The 20,958-nt window shown below is 34.9% G+C and overlaps 1 protein-coding gene across 16 annotated transcripts in view; it reads right to left on the bottom strand.

Annotated features, from left to right (window-relative positions):
• DOCK9 (dedicator of cytokinesis 9) overlaps positions 1-20,958 on the bottom strand; it is a 129,823-nt gene that overhangs the window by 4,155 nt on the left and 104,710 nt on the right. For 9 of the 16 annotated variants that reach the window (XM_035318815.1, XM_035318919.1, XM_035318845.1 and 6 more), the window contains exons 39-52: positions 18,978-19,093; positions 16,614-16,751; positions 16,126-16,308; positions 15,309-15,422; positions 14,950-15,165; positions 13,701-13,758; positions 12,409-12,515; positions 6,352-6,474; positions 5,876-5,989; positions 5,623-5,628; positions 5,190-5,225; positions 4,257-4,403; positions 2,717-2,927; positions 1,501-1,691 (exon numbers count right to left, since the gene is read on the bottom strand). In XM_035318815.1, the coding sequence (XP_035174706.1) occupies positions 1,501-1,691; positions 2,717-2,927; positions 4,257-4,403; positions 5,190-5,225; positions 5,623-5,628; positions 5,876-5,989; positions 6,352-6,474; positions 12,409-12,515; positions 13,701-13,758; positions 14,950-15,165; positions 15,309-15,422; positions 16,126-16,308; positions 16,614-16,751; positions 18,978-19,093 (1,760 nt within the window). Of the gene's footprint in view, positions 1-1,500; positions 1,692-2,716; positions 2,928-4,256; positions 4,404-5,189; positions 5,226-5,622; positions 5,629-5,875; positions 5,990-6,351; positions 6,475-12,408; positions 12,516-13,700; positions 13,759-14,949; positions 15,166-15,308; positions 15,423-16,125; positions 16,309-16,613; positions 16,752-18,977; positions 19,094-20,958 lie in introns of those variants that run through there. The other 7 variants (XM_035318886.1, XM_035318858.1, XM_035318800.1 and 4 more) reach the window with 2 other exon arrangements.

Here is a 20,958-nt window from a genome sequence, read left to right as displayed (position 1 = left end):
GCATATAAAAACCAAACACATCCTTATTTCATAGGAAAACTACTGAATTTGTAACATAAGGGCACAAGAGGTCTGTACAGCACTCAGAACCTGTCCTGGCACAAAGAAACCACTTTACTGATGACAAAGGCAAAGTAACTGCTGATATTTACGCTATGTCTCCTCTGTTTATGAAATTAAGGTGGGAAAACAAGCTAAATCTACTACAGCTTATCTATTGAAATCTACTGGTCCACTTATCCACAGAAAACAAGCTGAAAATTCTGCAACTCTAAATCAGTAAAAATGTAATTGTGCTATTATGGCAGCTACATAAGAAGGGGATTGAGTGATGTCTGACTCATCCCTATTATACATTTATAGCAACAGTATTGGCTGAGGGAGCTGGGACTGTTCAGCCTGGAGAAGAGGAGGCTCAGGGGCAACCTTATCGCACTCTACAGGTACCTGAAAGGAGGCTGTAGCGAGGTGGGGGTTGGTCTATTCTCCCACGTGCCTGGTGACAGGACGAGGGGGAATGGGCTAAAGTTGCACCAGGGGAGGTTTAGGTTGGATCTTAGGAAGAACTTCTTTACCGAAAGGGTTGTTAGGCACTGGAACGGGCTGCCCAGGGAAGTGGTGGAGTCACCATCCCTGGAGGTCTTTAAAAGACGTTTAGATGTAGAGCTTAGGGATATGGTTTAGTGGAGGACTTGTTAGTGTTAGGTCAGAGGTTGGACTTAGTGATCTTGGAGGTCTCTTCCAGCCTAGATGATTCTGTGACTCTGTAAGAGCCCCTCCCTTCTCCTCATCCCAGATGCTAGCTTGACAACTACCTGATTCTGAAACTTTTTTTTAATTTATCTTTTTCCCTTTTTTCTTCAACATGACAACAGTTCATTTGAGATAACGGTGTTTGCCGCTCCTTTGTTTTGAATCAGTTAAAAAATAACAGCAGCACTTTTATTATTGCATTCTTAAGATCCTTATCATTTTGATTTGTATTTGCTACAGTATAAACTGTGTGTACCATAGTTTGGTGGGTCTAAGGGTTTCTTCAGTTCTTGTTTGCCTTAAGCAAAACAAAATGTTGCACATTTAGATTTTCTCCTATTATCTTCTTCCTCTATTTTGTCCTCCCCCTTCATCTCCTTAGCTGCCTTATCAAAATATAAAACCAACAATGACCCTGTTGAACCTAATGCGAGCAAGCCTACACCTAGGCGAAATACGTTAATTCATGCTTGGCTGGGAAGTCACTACTTTATTCTAGTTTCAGACCACCGTAGTTTCCAGAGATGCAATCTTAGTCCTTTCATGTAACTGTCAAATCGTCAGTGTTTATAGGAAATACTTTTACTGCTTTTCCTCTTCTGGGAATAACCGCAAACAATAAGCATATTTCTAACTTAGAACATTCTTGAACGTACAGAATTGAAACCAATAACAAAATACTATTTATATACTTTTTCAGAGACAGAAAGAAGCGAAATAGCTGAATGGCAATGTATATGGTCTTACCTGAACGCTGACACTTCCTTGTAGCTTCAGCTGCAATTTGATCATATCTACTTCAGCTGAAGCACAAAGCTGCCTGAGTTCTGCGACTTTTTTACTCATTTCATCAATGGCTACTTCAATTGGGTTTAAATCAGTATGGTGCTGGTACATTATTGGAATGCGCTTCTTCACATACGGGAAACAATGTATAGCTACGGACAGAATTGAGCTTAATGTAGTGTTAAAAATGTTTTTGAATAAGGTGTACGTCGATAGGATTTTATGTGAAAAATCTCATTTTGGCATAATTTGTTGCCCAATTTATTAACACATTAAATGACTAGAAATACTACTAGGAGTACAGGGAAACAAAATATTGAAAATGTCAAGTACGCATAGCTTGACATATATTAAAGTAAACAAAGACTGTTGGTACTACTACTAACAATAACCAAGAAATAAACCATACAAACTTAATTCATAGAAGAAGTTTAAAAAGAATTCCTTATCATACACATATCTTAAGGAGTAATAGAACTAAGAACAGGCAAGGTTGTACTTTCTATTTCCTCTCAAGTATTAGCTATGGACAGCTGATATTATTAATTCCTGTAAGTTCCATTTACCACTACACTAAGTCAGTGATATACAAGCTCACACTTTCAACAGAGACAAAACAGTCTTTTTATAAGATCAAGGAAAAGTAGTCAGCAGGTTCATAGCTCTTGAAGGTCAAAGAAAAAGGACAAAAAAAAAGAGGATTATCCCTTGAGGGAACCAGTATGAAAGCCTAGTTTTGACTGAAAACATGGAAAACATTTTCACTGATAGCTATAAGTGAAGAGTAGCAAGAACATAGTGAAATACAAGATTTTACTCTCTTTTCCTAATACTTCAGCATTAAGAAACCATACAATTACCTATGTATTCTCAGATGGTGGTTTACAAGCATGCTTGCATACAATATTTTTGAGTATTATTTTCAAACACATACTCATTTTAAAAGATTGTTTCACAAATCATTGTCTAACTATGTTCTTGACTACTTTGCAGTTCTTGTAATCTCCCAAAAGTCGTGTGAAATCCTCTAAAGGATTTTTTTCAGGAAAAGCATAAAACATACAGAAAAGCCTAGTATCAAGAAATAAGTGTGTGTATATGTGTGTGTGTGTGTGTATATGTATATATATATAAAAGAACAGTTTTCTTTTAAAGGAAATTTCAGTCCAATGAGTACCTGTCAAAACAGTCCGTCGTTTACACTGTTCTTCTACTCCTCCTTGTCTTTTACCAGCTTGAGTAAAAGGCATCTCAAACATAAAGCGGCGAATGTTATGAGTCCTTTCAAAATCTGTTTTTCTTTCCTGCAACTCTTTTTCTTCAAAGTATGGAATTACATGTGTAACTTGAATATACGCATATTTTGAATCTAAATCCTTTGGATTTACCTTAAAAATGTGGAAGAAAAAACACCAAATAGCTACATTGTGAATAAAGTTGATTTAATTGTAGTTACACAAATTTCAGAAATTAAATTTGGTCTCAATCTGTGAATTACTGCAAACTTAGCAAACGCTAATGCTCTCGTAGGACTTCTCTAACAAAACACACTGCAGCGCTACAGACATTAAGTCAATACATCGCTAAGAATTAACATTAAAGAAAACTTACTGCTAAGAAATGACATTAAAGAAAACTTACTGCTGCCTTAAGGTAGTATATAAAAGAAGAAAAAAAAAAAACACATACCACTACCATTATTTTCTGCATTCAAAACTGCAGTAAAAAAAATAATGCAGTTTTGTTCAAGCTTAACAGTGAATACTGGATTTCAAGAGAAATCACAGAAATAAAAAATATATTTAAAGCCTTTATTTAGAGTACACAGGAAGAACTGTGAAAAATGGAGTGCAGTATAACTCTCTTGTCTTCCAACACATTAAGTTAAACCCCTGCATATGTTCTTCTCTCCTTTTGAAGTTCCAGTTTGAGTTAAGAGTACTGAAAAGCCCACCACTGCTGCACTTCCAAGTGGAGAAACACAGCACTGTGTGATCTCGCAGAATCAAGGAACAGAAAAGAGGATATTATGAGAAAATCAGTGTAAAGTGTAAAGCCTTGAATTGGTTAAGGAATGGAATGAAAGGAATGCAGAGAGGCATCTTGTGCAGTATGAGATCTTCTCAGCCTATGGGCTTCTACAATCCTCTTTTGTTCAGTGGCTCCAGCTATTGTGATGGCAAACCTTACCTTAAAAGCATCAAGAGGGGACTACAAGAGGTCAAAGTTGCAGTTGGACTTGATCGGCTCTGAAGGTCCCTCCCAATTAACTGAATTATACTATTCTAAAGATATAAATGGCAAATTTTATCTCAGAAATATATTTAATCAGGCTTTGGTGAGGGTGGAGTGAGGTGGGGGTAGGCGTGAGAAGCACCTTTAAAGCAGATTTTTTCCTAGTAGCATGTCCCGAGTAAAAATGATTAGGGATAAATATCCTGGGAGACCTGCAGTCTAATCCTACACTGGCAAAAGTGTAGTAGTAGTAATAAATACTACTAATTGTAAATACTACAAAAATGTAGTATTTAGTGTTTTGGCTGTCCTTAAGTGTAAGTTTAATAGAAGATGATAGCTCTGCCATACCCTTCAACCAGCGGAATTTTTAGATACGTTTGGATATTAAACGAATAAAGCAAAGTGATCCCACATTATTTCAAATTGATTAGTGAAAGGAAGTTGTATATTGGAATTCTTAAAAGAGAATGAAAACATACTTTGCCAGAATCCTGAATCATTTTGACATTTTCAGATCCAAATTTGTCAGAGTAGAGTTTTTGGAGTCTCTGAGAAATTTCTGAAAGAGGAGTGAGTTTAGGCTCTTTATAGATATATTCCTTTCCATCTTCATCCTCAAAGAATCCCTGTAAAAAAATAAATAACCAAAATCTTGGGAAAAAATAATAACCAACATTGAACAATTATTTTGATTAACATAATATTTATGGTTGAAAAACAAACATTTAACATCAGGATTCAAGCAAATGTAAATAAACAAATTAAGCCTAAGTAAAATGAGGTTTCCAAAGAAAATAAAAACAAACAAACAAAACAGGAACAGAAGTAAAAAATAATTATCTACTACAAAATGAATGAAAGATAATGGAAACACTCAAAGTTAATTTTTTTGTTGTAATTTTATGATGTGCCAAGTCTTTGAGATAAAAAAAAGTATTTATTTTTATCTTAAAAAGTGAACTTTTGGTACTGTTTCACTTGCCAAAACAGAGATCTCATTGCCCAGTAGGACTACCTGATTCACAAGTGAATATTTTGACAATGTTTTTAAAATTTGAAAATTGATTGGTTTGGAATTTAATTATGTAAACATCTTAATTTTGTGTTGTACTATTTTGGCATACACTTCATTTTTATTACATAGAGCATTTGTTTTAAAACCGTAACTGAATGCAATTTGTAGTACATGGAAAGTGAAACAGGTGATTGATTTAAAACAAAAAGACATGTCTGAGTTCATGTTTGAAATCAAAAAATAAATATTTTTGTCATAAAATTAAACAGAAAATAGGAAAGCACAACATATCATGTGTAAACACAGGCTAGGTTGACAAAAATACCCACATCAAACTACGGTGAAATGCAGTAGTTTGTACTGCATTGTTTGCTTTGTAAGCAATCACTGTAATTACCTCAACATCTGTTTCACTGTCTGTAAACTGGTATTGCTATAAAGTTATAAAAGACAACAGAATACATGTAAAGTTATATTGCTCAGAATATTTTACAATTCCCCATGCTCAGCTGAACAATTCACAACTGGGCTATGCATGTAGAAAATGTATTACTTCATACTGCGTGATACCATACTGATACGTATGCAGTGTAAACACATATTAGAGGATGTGAAACCGTCCAATACACAGCCAGAACTCTTGTCTGAAGCATGCAATACTGATGTATAGACAAGAGTGATTTGTTCTCCAGATGGAACTTAATGTTATTTTTTAACTTGCAGTGGCTCTTAATGCATAGCAATCTAAGAAGCAGCCTTGCAAACCACACTGCAGCGCTACAGACATTAAGTCAATACATTGCTAGGAACTGACATTATAGAAAACTTACCGCTGCCTTAAGGTAGTAAATAAAAGAAGGAAAAGAAAAAAAGGCAAAAAATTTACTGAGGAAAATAAGGAAGAATTGTATTGGAATTGACAAATGTTTTAAATTAAGTTATTGACAGTAAATATTTCTTAAAGAACACATTTCTCGTGCTTTTTGTCATGGTATCAGCACAAATGATGAGAGTGCACCTTGTAAAATAAAACAGGATTTTTCTTATTGCATACTGCAGTAAAGATAGTTAAATGGCACTCACCTGTCCAAAGAATGCTACCCTGAAATAAGTTCCCAGCAGTCTCTTGCCTGTATGCATAACTTCTGTTACTTTACTGTATGCTCGATGAAGAGTATCATATAAATGAGCAAGCCTCTAAAAATAAAATGAAATAATTATGGGGTAACAGAATAACATAGAACATTCCTATCTTAAAGCAACTATGAATGATACTCTTGTAGTTAAAAACAACTAAAAAGACCATTTTATTGAACACTACTAGTATGTTTAACACCTGTATCAGAATGACAATATGCAAGATTAAGTTTTAATAAATTATATTTATTTGAAATAAAAACATTTAAAATAATTTAAAATTAATCATTTCAACACGCTTATATTTCAGTTACTATTTTAATTATCTTGTTCTGTGATATGTAATGTGTCATGCAGTTAAACTAAAAAAAAAAACTCAGAAATTTTTCCTTGCTCAAGTTTACTTATAATGAATTTAGTACCTCAAAATCTCTCCGTTTTTCATAAATGGGAATTATAAGTTTATATATGTCAGCAATCAGTTCATAGCGTTCTGCCTTCCAGAGCCCATCTGCACACTGCTCCAACAATTCCATCAGCACATCCTAGATTTGTACACACATTTGAAATAGAAAAACAATTTGGTTCTCATTACAAGCCTGGTAAGCAATTATACCAAAATTCTTCCTAAGGAAAAAAGGAAGATCTTGCCTCAAAACCATGTTCTCTAAAATAAAATTATTGTAGCAATCAAAAAAAAAAATGTTAAGAGGAAAGAAAACAAAGCAGAATGGTCTGAACGTACACATGAATTCTTTATATTTACAACAAACAGCAATTTTCCTTTAGATACTCCTGACCTTTTAAGTCTACAAATGTGATCTGTGTGAAGACCCAAACTTGTCTTACTATATACAATATTTTTTGAAAGTGCTGTTTCCTTGTGTTTTTGTTTTTGTTTTTGTTTTTTTTCCTCCACAAAGAACATTTAAGTTATCCATAAATTGCATCACCAGTAAAACAAAACAAAACAAATCCAATACCAAAATCTGTACTCAGAAGTAATTGTTAAGGTGTACCAGTTATTTTTTTGTATTTGGACCAGAATGAAAGGACATACTAGAAAAGTTAGAGAAGTTGAGAAATCCTGAAGGGTCAAAATACAGTCATAAACAAGAAACCACCTTGGCTTTGTTGGGCTGGTCCCAACACCCTGGTAGCAAAGAGATAGTTATTTAAGTTTAAATAAAAACTACGCTTACTTGTGCATTAGGATGGAAGAGTATATTTTGCATAAGAGCAATCATACCATAATTACGAAGCTCCTTCATTCAGTTTATCATAATTCTTTATGTTCCATGAATTTAATTTCTTTTACTTTAATAAGTATAATGAAGAAAACTAAGATGGTGTTACTACTTTGCTCTACTTCTCATAAATTCAAAATCACATGTCTAACTCTATTAACTCAAGTACTACACACAATGTTATAGATATCATGGAACAACTTATAGCTTCTATGATGAACCTGTCATATACACAGTCATGGCTTGGGTGTGAAAAAGCCGCTGAAGATCTCCATCCCCATCCATATACCCTAACACATATCTGAGTCCTCTTCAAGTGTCCTTGGGGATCCAATAACCTCCACTAGGACCCAAGTGTGAGACAGAGAGGCATCTTCTAGTATCACTTCTGTACCTCAGTGGTCAAGCCAGAAGCCAGAAATAACTTAGTCTTAGAAAGGATCCAATGCTACTGTATTTCCTTCCTCCATTCAGTAGAGGGCTGAGACATAACACATACATCGTTAAGAAAAGCCAACTTCAATTTTGAGGGAATAAAATAAAAGACTGAAAAATGCTACCCTTGTCCACATGCTTTAATAGTCCCTAAAAATTTACCTTTTTTTTCCCCCAGTCATCGTGGGGCTGTTCAGACTCCCCAGTATCTCCATCCTTAGCAACCATGTAGTGAGAACTGAAAGACCTATGACACTGCTGGACTACAAGTGATGTCCACAAAGTTTTATGACTACAAGAGTCTTAACTCAGACACAAGAGGGCATCCAAATGCAGCAAAATTTAATTTGAACACAGGAAATAATATAAAGAGCAAAAGCTGCATATAGGAAAGCTGACATGAGGAGGGAAAAAACACTCTTTCTGGGCAACCTCTCAGTGCTTATCCATCCTCATGGGAGTAGTTTCTTTCCATACATCCAGTGAGAATTCCCCTTACAACATGTGAGACTGCCTCTTCCTCTTTCATTGTTCACTTCTTAGGAGAGCCTGGCTCTTCCCTCAGCCACCTTATTAGTTGGACTTTTTTCAGTTTGTTGATCTCTCTCTCTCAACTTGGAGGTGGGCAGCACTGGGCACGAGATTACAGACGGGGCATCACAAATGCCAAGTAGAAGGGGGAAAACATAATTCCTTCCACTGGTTGATTCTTTCTAATATAACCCAGTGTGCAACTGGTCTTTGTTGCCACAATGCTATGCTGATGATTCCTGTTCATCCTCTTGTACACCAGAACTCCCTGGTCTTTCTTTCTGCAGAGCTGCTGCCCAGTCAGTCCATTCCCAGCCTTTACTGACACATTGGGTATTTTTTCCCCAGGTGCAAGACTTTGTTCTCGCCTTTGCTGAACTTCAAGAGGTTTCTATCATCTTGAGTTTGAGTTCCCTCTAAATGGGATATCGGGGTCCCTCGCCACCTCTCCATTGAACTTCAACCACTAATCTGATGAAATGCTGTACCCCATGACCCAGATTGCTAATGAAAATGTCAAACAATATTAGCCTGAGAATCTGTGAAGAATACCTGCCTTTACCACCATACTTAAAGTACCCTGTGTGTCTGGGTAAGTACTTATTTCTGATTTTCATAAAGTGCTTTGCTATATTGCGTTACACTTAAAAGAGCTACAACACTGTCCTTTCATTCTGCAGATACCATTGCACTGCTGTGCAGTAACATTCAAACATTTCTTAAAATACATACTCATTCTTCTAGAAAAAATATTTGTCTGTTCATAACCCATAGCATGATTAGAAAGGAAAAAACAATCCAAAAATTCTACCTAACCAGCCACTCAACAAAGTACCAGGCAGTGCTTTGTTACAGGGTATTACCGCAAATAATATTTTCACTCACTAACTTTACACTACTAGAAGTATGCTCAGTACATTAAAAAGCTGATAAAGATTTTGCTTAAGATCTCATAAATTTAGTTCTTTAAAAGGCAAATACAAAAATGCCAGGATGTTCAGATGGTCTGACAGATTTCTACTGTATCATTTCTATTACTTGTAGGCATACTCCTATGATATGGGAGAAGGGTGTAATATTTCCTACAGCTCTGAAGGTTTCCAAAGCAGCTATCATCTCTCCCCTCTTTACTGAAAATGTTTTTAGCTTTCCCCAAGGCATTTTTAAATGGTTATCATCTCTTATTGTATTGTTAATTTAGAGGGTTAAACCTTACTCTCTACTATATAACTGAGGAGTAATTTATAACCCTACCATGCCAATCATTTAATGAGATTCTTGTAAAATGAAGATCTGTTTTTAAACGCCCTGTTTACTCATGTAGGACTCAAGGATAAAAAGGTGAAACTACACCAAGTAAATCTAAAAATATCTTTATTACACAAGTTATTGCTTATATGCTTAAAGTCATTTGCAGAATCAGAGCATGGCTGAAGCTGGAAGCGACCTCTGGAGGCCATCTGGTCCAATCCCCGCTCCAGCAGGGCCACCCAGAGCAGGTTGCGTAGGACCATGTCCAGGTGGCTTTTGAAGATCTCCAAGGAGGAAGATCCACCACCTCTCAGAGAAACCTGTGCCAGGGCTCTGACACGCACACAGCACAGAAGTGCTGCCTGGTGCTCAGAGGGAGCCTCCTGTGTTTCAAATCCCAGGATGCCCCCCAGACATTCACTACTGTAAACCTGGACTGTCTCTCTTTGTACTAGAACCTACAGCTTGATAAATAGCTGGCACTTGACAGACATCTGCATAACTATCCTCGATTCTGAGAAACCATCCAGAGTGAGAAAAAGCAAGACAAATGACAGATGATTTCACCCAAGATTCTAGCACAGCGCGTACAGATGAATGAAAGCCGAATCGCCACTCCTCTTAAACTACCAAATCACCAGGGGAAAAGGTAAAATAAAATAAACCTTGTCCAAGACAAGGTTATGCATCTTAGAATGTGTAAATCATACAATTTGAAAGAATTCACTGCCTGGAGAAACACTTCCCCTGGAGCAATACTGCACTACAGATTTATTTGACACATTTTGGAGTTTATGGATTCTGACTTATAAGAATAAAAATTACCCTTCTTGCTTTGGGTTGTGCTATAGTTTTTATTGCATAGCAAGAGCACAAAGATGACAGGATCGTTTTCTTTATCTGAGAATCTAAGTTAGTTTTCCTATAGGGAAAGGCTGAAGGGTATTAAATTGTCTCCTTTATATAACACGTACTGTGAAGCTCTCATTTACCATTCTGAAGTTAGCATGATTCATCTCATGGACAGTCATAGCTAACAAGAGACCAGAAAAAAAAAAAAAAGTAAGAAGGCAGATATTGAGTTAATATTTGTGGTGGAGCTGTATTTTGGCAAATTTCATTTTGGAAAACAAACAACAAACCTGAATCAACTTTTTCCGAGTTTTAATCTGCATGGAATCTGGCACTGGACACCGGTCTATTAGCCATAGCTCAGAACCCTCACGGATGAGCTGTTTACAACAAAGTCTAGCAGGGAAAGGATAACAGCTTCCAGGCTTTGCAACTTGTGACACCCACAAGATTTCAGTTCTACAAGGTGAATCTGACTTGTGCTGCTGAACAGACTCTCTGGCTAAACAACTGTTAATGAAATATACATAGTAACTTTGTTAAAAATGAAACACTATTTTTTTTTTGATTACTAATTTAGGAAATGAGTCAGGGTAATCCTCATCTAGAAGATAATTATTTTAAAATGAGAATTAAATTGAGAATTTTAAAAAATAGGAATCTACATAGATTTTTAAAACAAATTTCACTGACTTAGGAAGACTCTATATAACAGATAATATAAAAGACACTTTGCTCCTTTTAGAAACATGGAAGAGCCCTCCCCCATTCTCCATCGTGTCAATTACTGGTTTTGAGATTGAATTCTGATGTGACTAGCATCCAGGGAAATCCCAAGTAACATGACTCATATTACGAGGTATCAGAAAAAATCACAGTAGAGGATCATTTAGCTGAGTAGTAGTACAGCTTGAAAAGATATGTACAGCTTGAAAGATATGTTTATAATATCATTTATCTACCCTACTGTCCTATGTTTTTTCTTACACTACAGATTCCCTTTCACAAGGCCATACCGAGGTAGCATTCTACATATGAACATGTTCCTGTTCATGAAGCAACTAGAATATCTTTTTTGAAGAACTTCTGTTTATAAGGGGTTGCATACAGGGAAAATGAACTTTGAGAGGTTTGAACCCTTTGCAAGATCCACTGGCTTATAATTTCACACTTGGCTTACTTTTGCTCCATGGAAATACTGAGAGATGGAAATAAATCTGGGTAGGGTTCAATGACTCAGAAAAGGCAGCATATTCTTTTTGCAGTGAGTGACTAATCAGAAGAAGAATAAAGACATTCCGGTTAGAAAAATACAGAAGATCCTCTCTGACAAATGATTTATCAGGTAGGTGTTGACAAGAGTTTCCAACAAAAGTTTCCATCTACTGTAGGTCAGTAAAAATCCAACTCGTGGCTCATTTAAAACAGTTTACATTTTTCTTTGAGTAACATGCTACATTCATGCTGGATGAGGAGAATCAGTGTTTTAAAGAATATAGCATACAAAGAGTAATAAAAATGCGATCTGTTATTGGGTATCCTTGGAAACAAAAGGCACTCTCAAGTAATTCCAACTCCTGCCTTCACAGAAAAATGGAAGGCTACAAGTTTTGTCCTAAAACTATAGAGCAAATTAGTAGCAGAATGTGGGAGTAAAACACATGTGCCCTAGATCTAGCCCTAGGCTTAAAACCACTAAATCTTTCATCTATTCCTCCTAAATCTGTTACTATAGACTCAGATTGCAGTCAATTTTGCATTTTGTCACACACTTTCACCATAAACAAATTAAACATATACAATTGGTTGCTACAATTATGTTTACACTCCAGGGATTTTTCCAACACAGCTACTGCCACTAGAGGTCTGTTCCTCACTCTATACTGGCAAATATGTAGTGTAGTCACAGCAATTTGTATGCTGGTGCTTTACATAAAATAAATGTATATAGTAAATTCTCTAAGGCCTGGACAGCTCATAGATTTTTTTGTTTTATTTCTGTATTAGGATAAGAATCGTGGCTAGGAAAACAATGATAGCATAGGTCATAGTGGTCAGCCTCAAGATTGAAACAAAACTTGGAAAAATAAACAGCACTTTAATGTGCACCAACTCTAACACACTTACTTTTTACTTACTTCGTTACTGTTACTGTTTACTTACTTCGTTAAAGTGAACATCTTGCATTCCAACATCCTCCATCATTGAAGCTTCTTCGTCTATATTAGGTGTGATTACTCTGAAAGCAGTACAGCCTTGCCTAAACATCCCTATCATTGAAAAAGAAAAACAAACAAATTTACCTCAATGCCATCAAGATACATTCCTCCACCAGAATAGTTTTATGATGCTGGATAATGCAGAAGACTTATATACTTACCACCAAATTAATAGTAAAATAAAAAACAGCCTCCCACTGCATGATTAAATGAGCAGAGCCAACCTTATTCCTTAAGTATAAATAGAATTAAAAACCAAACCAAAACAAGCAAACAAAACCCTCAACGTTAATATCTAAACTCTTACCTACAGAAGTATGTAGTTTCTGAATCCTTCTACTCTACCTTATCTGTACCCAACCTATCACACCCCAAGCCTATGTTAATCAAGGTTGCTTTTACAGTATTTCATTAAATTGTTCGTGCAAGAATGAGGTTTGACTGTCTACATTACTAATAGGACATAACTGGCATATGACAGGAGACAAAATTAGCAAGTTACCCAACGGAACCACAAAAATATACATATTATCACTAGTTATCAGTTGGTTGTTATTAGGCTGGCAAGAAGGCTAAAAGGTTATGGTCATGAATTCATGTGCTTAAAAAACACTAGTTCAACCAGTCCTAATAGTTTTCTAGCCTACCTTCCACCTATAGGCTCAGAAGACTTAAAGTCTGTGGTTTGAAAAAACAGAAGATTATATGGATTTTATTAAGAATACTCTCTATAAGAAACTTGCAGAAATCTATCTCGGTGATCTTTTATTTTTTTCATATATGGACAGCTGCTAGCACAGAACAGGAGAAGCATTCTGAGCACTGTTATCACTTAGCATCTGAAGATTTGAAGAATTTATTTTGACTTCTCTGGCGATGCCAGGCTTCCGTATATACAGTGAGAGATTACTCAATGAACACGAATATTCACTGATAAGGTTGCTTAGAAAGGGTTTGACCAGCTATTAGCAACTGTAGTGTAAAATTATTATTTATTTCTTATTTATTTATTACTTCCCTAAAGATTTTATCTTCATTTGAAATGATGACCCTTAAATGCGCAAGTATGTTGTTGTAGGTATGCTATCCACTTAAGTCCGTATTTTTTCCTTGGTGAACACTGAAATGCCTACAGCTTCCTCAGGCAAACTATTGCTAAACTATAATGCAATTATAGGGACAAAAAAAAAAAAAAAAAACAACAACCCACATTTAAGTGAGATTTCAAAATCATACCTTTCCGTGTGAGATATTCTGCAACCAGTGCTGCTACATGGACGTAGCACATTGCTGCCTAAAACAGAAACATTTATAAGTTACAATTACAGTCAATTACAATGGAACTACTGAAAACCAGGTATATAAGAAAAGACCTAGCCTGAGTCCTTTTTTTTTTTCCTTTAAACAGTGGAGAAAAAATAAGAGGGACAGAGTAGTCTGGGTAGTTTTTTGTTGTTGTTGTTGTTTTTTAAGTTGTCACTGATCATTTTTCTTTACAGAAAAGACAAAGATTCAAGATTCTTCTTTAACTGAACAGTTTAAGCTTAGCAGCAAAATGTAAGTGTCAGGAATTCTCTCTAATTCATACTTTGTATGGAGTTAGACTTGACAATTTACAGAGGTTCTCATCTAGCTATACAGTCAAAGATTTTGTGTTTTTAATGAAAAATTAGTCCATTTCCAGGTCTGTTTTTAAAATAACTTATCTTCTGGAAGTTCTGGCCTGGAGACATTTCCATCAAAATGCAAACTATTAACCGAGTATTGTATATGTCTTGTGCGTTGTTACCATGCAGAATAAAAGAAGTACAGTACTAAAACATGAGTAAGATGTGATTTCTTGGAGGTATTTACTTGCTTACATGATGATAAGGGTAATAGACATTTATGAAATTCAGATTGAACAAACTTGCAGAAAGAGACAGTATTAATTCTGTATGCTGATCCAATAAACACCAAGACAAAAATCCCCGCTTCCACCTCTCTCTATTGCTGGAATTAAATCTTTTAACAGCCTGGTGAAGTCAGAGAGCTTTCTTTTTTCTAGCAACAAAATTGCTATTAATCAAGTTTAAGTACATTGGGAGCTTTTTAGTAAGCATGCTGGAAGAGAATCAAGATAATTCTCTGAAGGCAACTGGAAAGGAATTCAGGGTGTAACTAAGTGTTTAGTCAAATTATAACAGAAGGATATGTTTAAGTAAATGGTCTGATTCTTCCATGGTTTACATTGAGCATTCCTGATTTGGCAGCAAATCAGCTGTATTATTTAAACATATGCCTTACATTAATAATCAGAAATTACTTACAGATGTATTTGTGTAGCACCAAATCTTATCAGCCATTGAAGTTAATCTACTAACAATTCAAAATTAATTAAAAGTCATACACGCTAATAATCCTTACACACTAACAATTCCAGTACTTTTGATGTCAAGAAAATTAATCTTACTAAGAAGCTAAAAACAGTCTGATTTTCTCTTACCTCTGAAAGATCCCCGTTTTTAACATGGATCCTTGCCATGCTGTCTAACCATGTCTTCCTCAGTTCAGGTGTACTAGCATAAGACTTTGCCAAACTGTACTGGAGGTCTACAAGCATTTCTGGATCATTCTCATGCTCCTTCATCTGAGCTGTAGCCATTAGTACTGTACGAATCCGTTTTGTTAAATCCTTAACGTCAGAAGGGAATGTGGTGTGCTAAAACATGGAAAGTTAGGTTAACTATTATCTTCTTTTATTATTTGCATCATAGGAAAAAATTGAAATGTAATTGTGAAAGACACTGAGAAAGAGTTTTAAAGCTGCCTTTCTGTAGCATGGAAAGAAGAATAAAACCAAACCTTAATAATTCTGTCGTGATTGGCACAATTATTGATGATGGAAAGGGACTGCTGAAATCTAGTTCCTCCAATTCCAACAACATCAGCAATCAACTGGCTTACTGAAATAATAACCTTGACACAAACAAAAGTCTAGTTAGTGTATATTTAATGAAATACCCTTGCAATGTACCTTTGAAGCAATTACAGAGGAAGGTTTGTTCTTTTTAATTGAAATATAATTTCTTGAAGTTAAATGGTATTTGATAGAATTTCTGTTTCCCCCAAAATTATTTGTATGCAACACAGGAAAGAAAAAACAGGCTTATATAAATTTCATGCACAAGCATCCTCTGGTCTAAAGACTGACTGCTAGGTAAACTAGCCAAAGGCGATAGAAACAGTAAACTATTGTTCCCAGCTTCATCAGAATCATTTTATTTCCATGTAATTCTGTTTTATTAAAGTAAAATTTCTAGGTTTTAGGACTTAGAGGTGCTTGTTGCTTCATTCCTTTCTTTCTCACACACAACATGGTATGCTACTGAACAATCAAAATAACATCTACATAACACAACATTTGCTATTCACAAATAATAATTTCCTACAAAACACAAGGCCATTGAATTGTTTTGAATTATTTCCTTGTACTGAACATACTTCTACTGCCATCTTCATTCTCTTGGAATAGCACCAGCCTTGCTTGAATAAAAAGTGATTTCTTTTATGTCTTTATGTGACAGGACTTTGCACACTAACATGCAACTGCACACCTACAAATACAGGTCACATGACATTTAAAAACACAAATAAAGAAAAATAAAGAAATTATACTTACTTGCAGATGTGTCCTAACAAAAGATTTCTTCCCTGTGTAATCAAAATTATTTCTCATTAAGAAATACAGTAACTGTGAAGCTTCAGTACGAATGGAGCTCAATTTTGAATTACAATATTTCAGAATCTCATAGCACAGGGCAGAACACATATCAGCTCTGCCTTCATAAAACGTAGAAGGAAACTGAGGAAAAAACAGAAAAAAAGTTATTCATTATCACAAACTCTAGTTCTTGACAAAATAAGCATATCAAGAAAAATACAAGTATATTAATGTTTTCAAACAATGGATAAAAACAGTTATAGTAGTTCAAACAAAATTATTTTTATAGCAATTCAAAGAATAATTATTTCATGGTTTTGGGATTAGGTCAGTCCTTATTTACTAATTTAAATTTACTGTTTTTAGTTCTTAAACTTCTTGATAGTATAATTGTTAGCTAAAGAACTGGATAAGTAGCTGAAGATTAATTACTTAAAACTTCTTACCTTAAAAATAAGTGCCCTTAAAGCAATGAAGACATTTTTCAATGCTGTTTCAGACTGATTCTTTTGAAGGAAGCAGAGGTACACATCAAATACTTTTTTCATGAGTGGATTATGCCCATGATCAGCCAGGAGTTGATTCTTTAAATTAAAAGTGAGAATTTAGGATTTTTGTACTGCACATTTACACTTTAAGAACATACACAAATCATCCAGGAAATTAATAAAAAAATCTGATAGTATTATTGAGATGTTTAATAAGACAAGCATATCTGAACTTTAATTAGCTGTTTCTAACATTTCACTAATCTTGTTTTCAAAGAAAGCATTGACTTCTGAATAGACTTATAGAACACAATGGTTTTTTGTTGTTGTTGTTGTTTTTTAAATAGCTGTTAGTTACATTAGCTAACAGCTTTAAGAGGCACATGAAAAGAATTAACTCACTGGTTACAATGACTTCAGCAGCTCAAATAGTAGAATTTTCCCATAGCAGTACCTCCAACTACAGGAGTCTTAAAATGAAAGTTTCAGTTTTCAGAGTCTTATCTGTCTCAATATTCAAAAGCTCATTCTAAGGCATGCAATACACACGGTTACTCTGGATTTCATCAGGATTCAACAGATGCCTTCCTAAGGGATCTCAGCATAGCCCTTGGCATTTTGGGTGTCCAATATTATAAGATGAAAGGAGGTGATCCTACAATAAAAGCCATGTCGAGAACCGATCTCATAACATGACTCACAGACTAGAAAAAACTCAGTGTGCTTTCAAACTTTACAGATGAATACATACAAATGCTTTCAGGAGACCAAAAATCTCCAGTGCTATGCAAGAAAGATCCAGGCAGGCTTATATTTTAGAGGAAGCTAGACATAAATGGTTGGATATAAGCCAGTCAGCATACTTGGTCATTGGGAAAAAAAAGTATGTCCTGAAAGCACATACAGATGACCCAAACCTATACAGCTAACTGCAAGTCCTAAAAGATGCTAGGCTTACTACTTGCAGATTTATAGCAAAACAATTAAATGTTTTCCAACAAATTTCTATCCTTCTGAGGAAACTGATATAATATCTTTTCTTCAGATGTGCCAACATCAGAGGTAGGTAGTTCACTAAAACAACCTCAAGCAGTAGGAATTCACACGCGATCAGATAAAACTCTACCAAGAAACAGATGTAACTTGTGATTTCCCTGTTGTAATAGGTAACAGAGATAAGAGCCTTGCTAGTGAAAGATGACACTAAACAGAAAAAGTTGTCTGGCCTTCTTTATAATATGCTTATTATTTCCAAAAGAAGCAGATAGGTATTACATGTATTTCAGTGGAGTTCATTGAACAGCAGCTCCTGATCCTGTTACCTGTTTTACTTCCATCTCGTAGACTATTATGGTCTACTTTCCTTGTAGACTATTCCTAGCTACTTTCTGAACATACTACAAACGAATAAGCTTGAAAGACTAGCATTCCAAGTGTGATGGGCAGCTGATAACTGTAAGATTAGTGATCATTCTTCTGACTTTAAAACTAGGTTTCTTCATTTTTCAATTCTGACATAAAGTCTATGGTCAGAACTGATTCTAAATACTTTCTAATTCAATTACTTATAAAAGAAATCTCATTATAAATAAGCTTGTGTTTTCATAACTAGATTAAAAGCATTAAATAAAGCATTAAATTTGAATCTTCAAGCAAGGACCTCAATCCAAAGAGGATGTTCTAACCAGGGGAGAACAAGCTAAAACTACCATCCCTCCTTTTCATAGCTTCACCTTCAATGTTTCTGAATGATCAAAGAACAAAAAACCCTACACATACAGATAACAAAGGAAAACCTGCACCCACAGGGCATGCAAGTGATCTACTGAGATTTCATAGAAAAGTTACAGTAGCTCATATAACTAAAACAAAAACCTCATCAGTAGACAAATTGAAATAAAATTACAGAAAAGGAACATGCACAAATTGTTGTTAGTTACTGAGTGACTTCATATAAGAAGAGGCCAAGTTCAATATAGAAGTTTTAGTGTGTCCAAATATCAATTATAGTCTTGACATAGAACAGACAATTTTACCACTCATTAAGTAAACACTAAGGTTTCTAGAAATATTTAGAAAGTTAAGATGAGGAAGTAGCTTTTCCAGCAGAAAACTGCTGATCAGTAAGGAATCTCTGTGCATGTATAACTGAAGCCAAAGCATTTTGCTGTGACACATTATCAGCTGTCACATGACACAACGATGAAATACAAAAAATACAGTACTATATTACAATATTTAAAATAAATTTTTAACACAGTTTTAAAATATTTGTTCTGAAAGATAATTATAAGAAATGTTAACATCAAGTCAAGAACAAACCTTAAAAGCCATTGTGAATAATGACAGAGTATCCAGAATTGTAAGGCAAACTTCAGTGGCAATATTTGCTTCAAGTAAAGACTGGTGAAGAACATCTGCATCTGAATGGCCATAGCCTACAGAAATTTCAAATGAAGTGTAAGTGCTTAGTATACTCATTTAAATGTTTCTTATTTCCAAAAGACTTGCTGAACTAGAAGATTAACAAGTAAAAAGCCTGACGAGTTAATATTCAACACAGAAAAATATTTCATATGCATTTAAGTATTTGTCAAATATACACAGAACTATTCTAGCATAATTTGCAGAAGATTATAAAAATATATTAAGTATGAATATCAGCAACAGAAGCATTAAATAGCAATTAAAACATTAAAGTGTCTGATGTTTCATATATATATATATATATATATATATGTATATACATGTGTGTGTTTATATAAATACATATACTTATATATACATACATATATTCCTAAAATAAATACTATGGTAGCATGGAGTTACAGATGAAAATATGTATTGGCGATTTAGTGATGTTATAATGATCTCAAAGTCAAGCATTATAAAAATAAAAAACACCAAGAGTTGAAGGAATACAGTCATGCACTTATATGCAGTTGAAGACTGAACGACTGAAGTCATTCTGCTCTGTAGCAATACCATGCAATAACTCCATATTTAAACAAACAAAAAAAATGCTTTTATGCTTCTAATTCCATGTTGCATTCAAATAAATTTAAAAATATATCATGCTTCAGCACTGGTTAACATACATTGTTTATGTTTTCTAATATTGATCTTTTCGAACTGGATTGACAAATGAGTTCTGGTTGCTTAACACAAATTTGGTTAGGACCACATTGATACGTTAGATTTACAGCCACCTTAGCATCACTAAATCAATGAGAAGCATGATGTGAACTTGTGGAGACTAAGAAAGGAAGAGAAGAATTGACATTCTTTTATACTGACACCTGGCCATTTCTTTCTGCACCCTCTTGCTTCCCTGGCTGAAGAATGCATGCATACCTGTACACATTTTTTTTTTCTCTTCCCTTATTCAGACTAAGCAGACCTAAGCAGACTAAGCAGACCTACTGCAATATGTAGATTAAAAGGAAAAGTCATGGTTTGAAACCTGTATCTGTTTTTAAGAACAAAATTATGAAGCAAAAACTCAAAATGAGACTATAAAATGAAACGTAGGGGGAAAAAAAAAAAGAAAAAGATCTGTAGAACCTCCACTAGTATATTTTGCCTGCTTTATAGCTCTCCTAAACATTGAAAGGGAGCCAGAATAACCACTAGTTCCTGTGGATTTATACATATTCTCTGTTCAGAAGTATATATTTCTTTCCTATCTACATTCTTGTTTCCTCCACCTCTTTCTTTACCCATGTATTTTCTTTATGGCTTCTATCCAATTACCTCTGTAATGACAGAAAGGAACAACCAGTATTTGGAAGCAAGCTTTAGCACAACAGCCATTTTCCTTTTAGTAAGTACATTCTTATCCTTCAAGAAATTGAAAGGAAGATGCTTTTTCATAGCAGTCTCCTTTGTGTGACCAGAAATCTTGTTGTTTCCATACTGTTGAAGATATCAAGAGATGATCACTATTTTGAAAACTGCACTGAGGACAGGGGAAATATTCTTTAAAGAGGTAATTTGTTTGCTCTTCCAGATTCATAGTTATTATAAATCCTAGGTTCCAATTTGGTTCCAATTTTCAGGAAGGGTAAGAAAGACGACTCTGGTAATTACAGGCCTGTCAATCTCACTTCAGTGCCTGGTGAAACTACACAGAAAATTAGCCTGGGAATTATTGAAAAACACTAGAAATATAATGCAGTCATTGGTCATGGCCGACATGGGTTCACAAATGAAAAGTCCTGTTTAAGGAAATTAACTTCCTTTTACGACAAGGTTACCCACCTAGTTGGCCATGGTAAACCAGTATATGTGATTTTTTAATTTT

The sequence above is a fragment of the Oxyura jamaicensis genome, chromosome 1 (assembly GCF_011077185.1).
Source record: "Oxyura jamaicensis isolate SHBP4307 breed ruddy duck chromosome 1, BPBGC_Ojam_1.0, whole genome shotgun sequence".
NCBI lineage: Eukaryota > Metazoa > Chordata > Aves > Anseriformes > Anatidae > Oxyura > Oxyura jamaicensis.
Note: the sequence above shows the minus strand (reverse complement) of the source record. Positions and strands in the feature narration are given on the sequence as shown.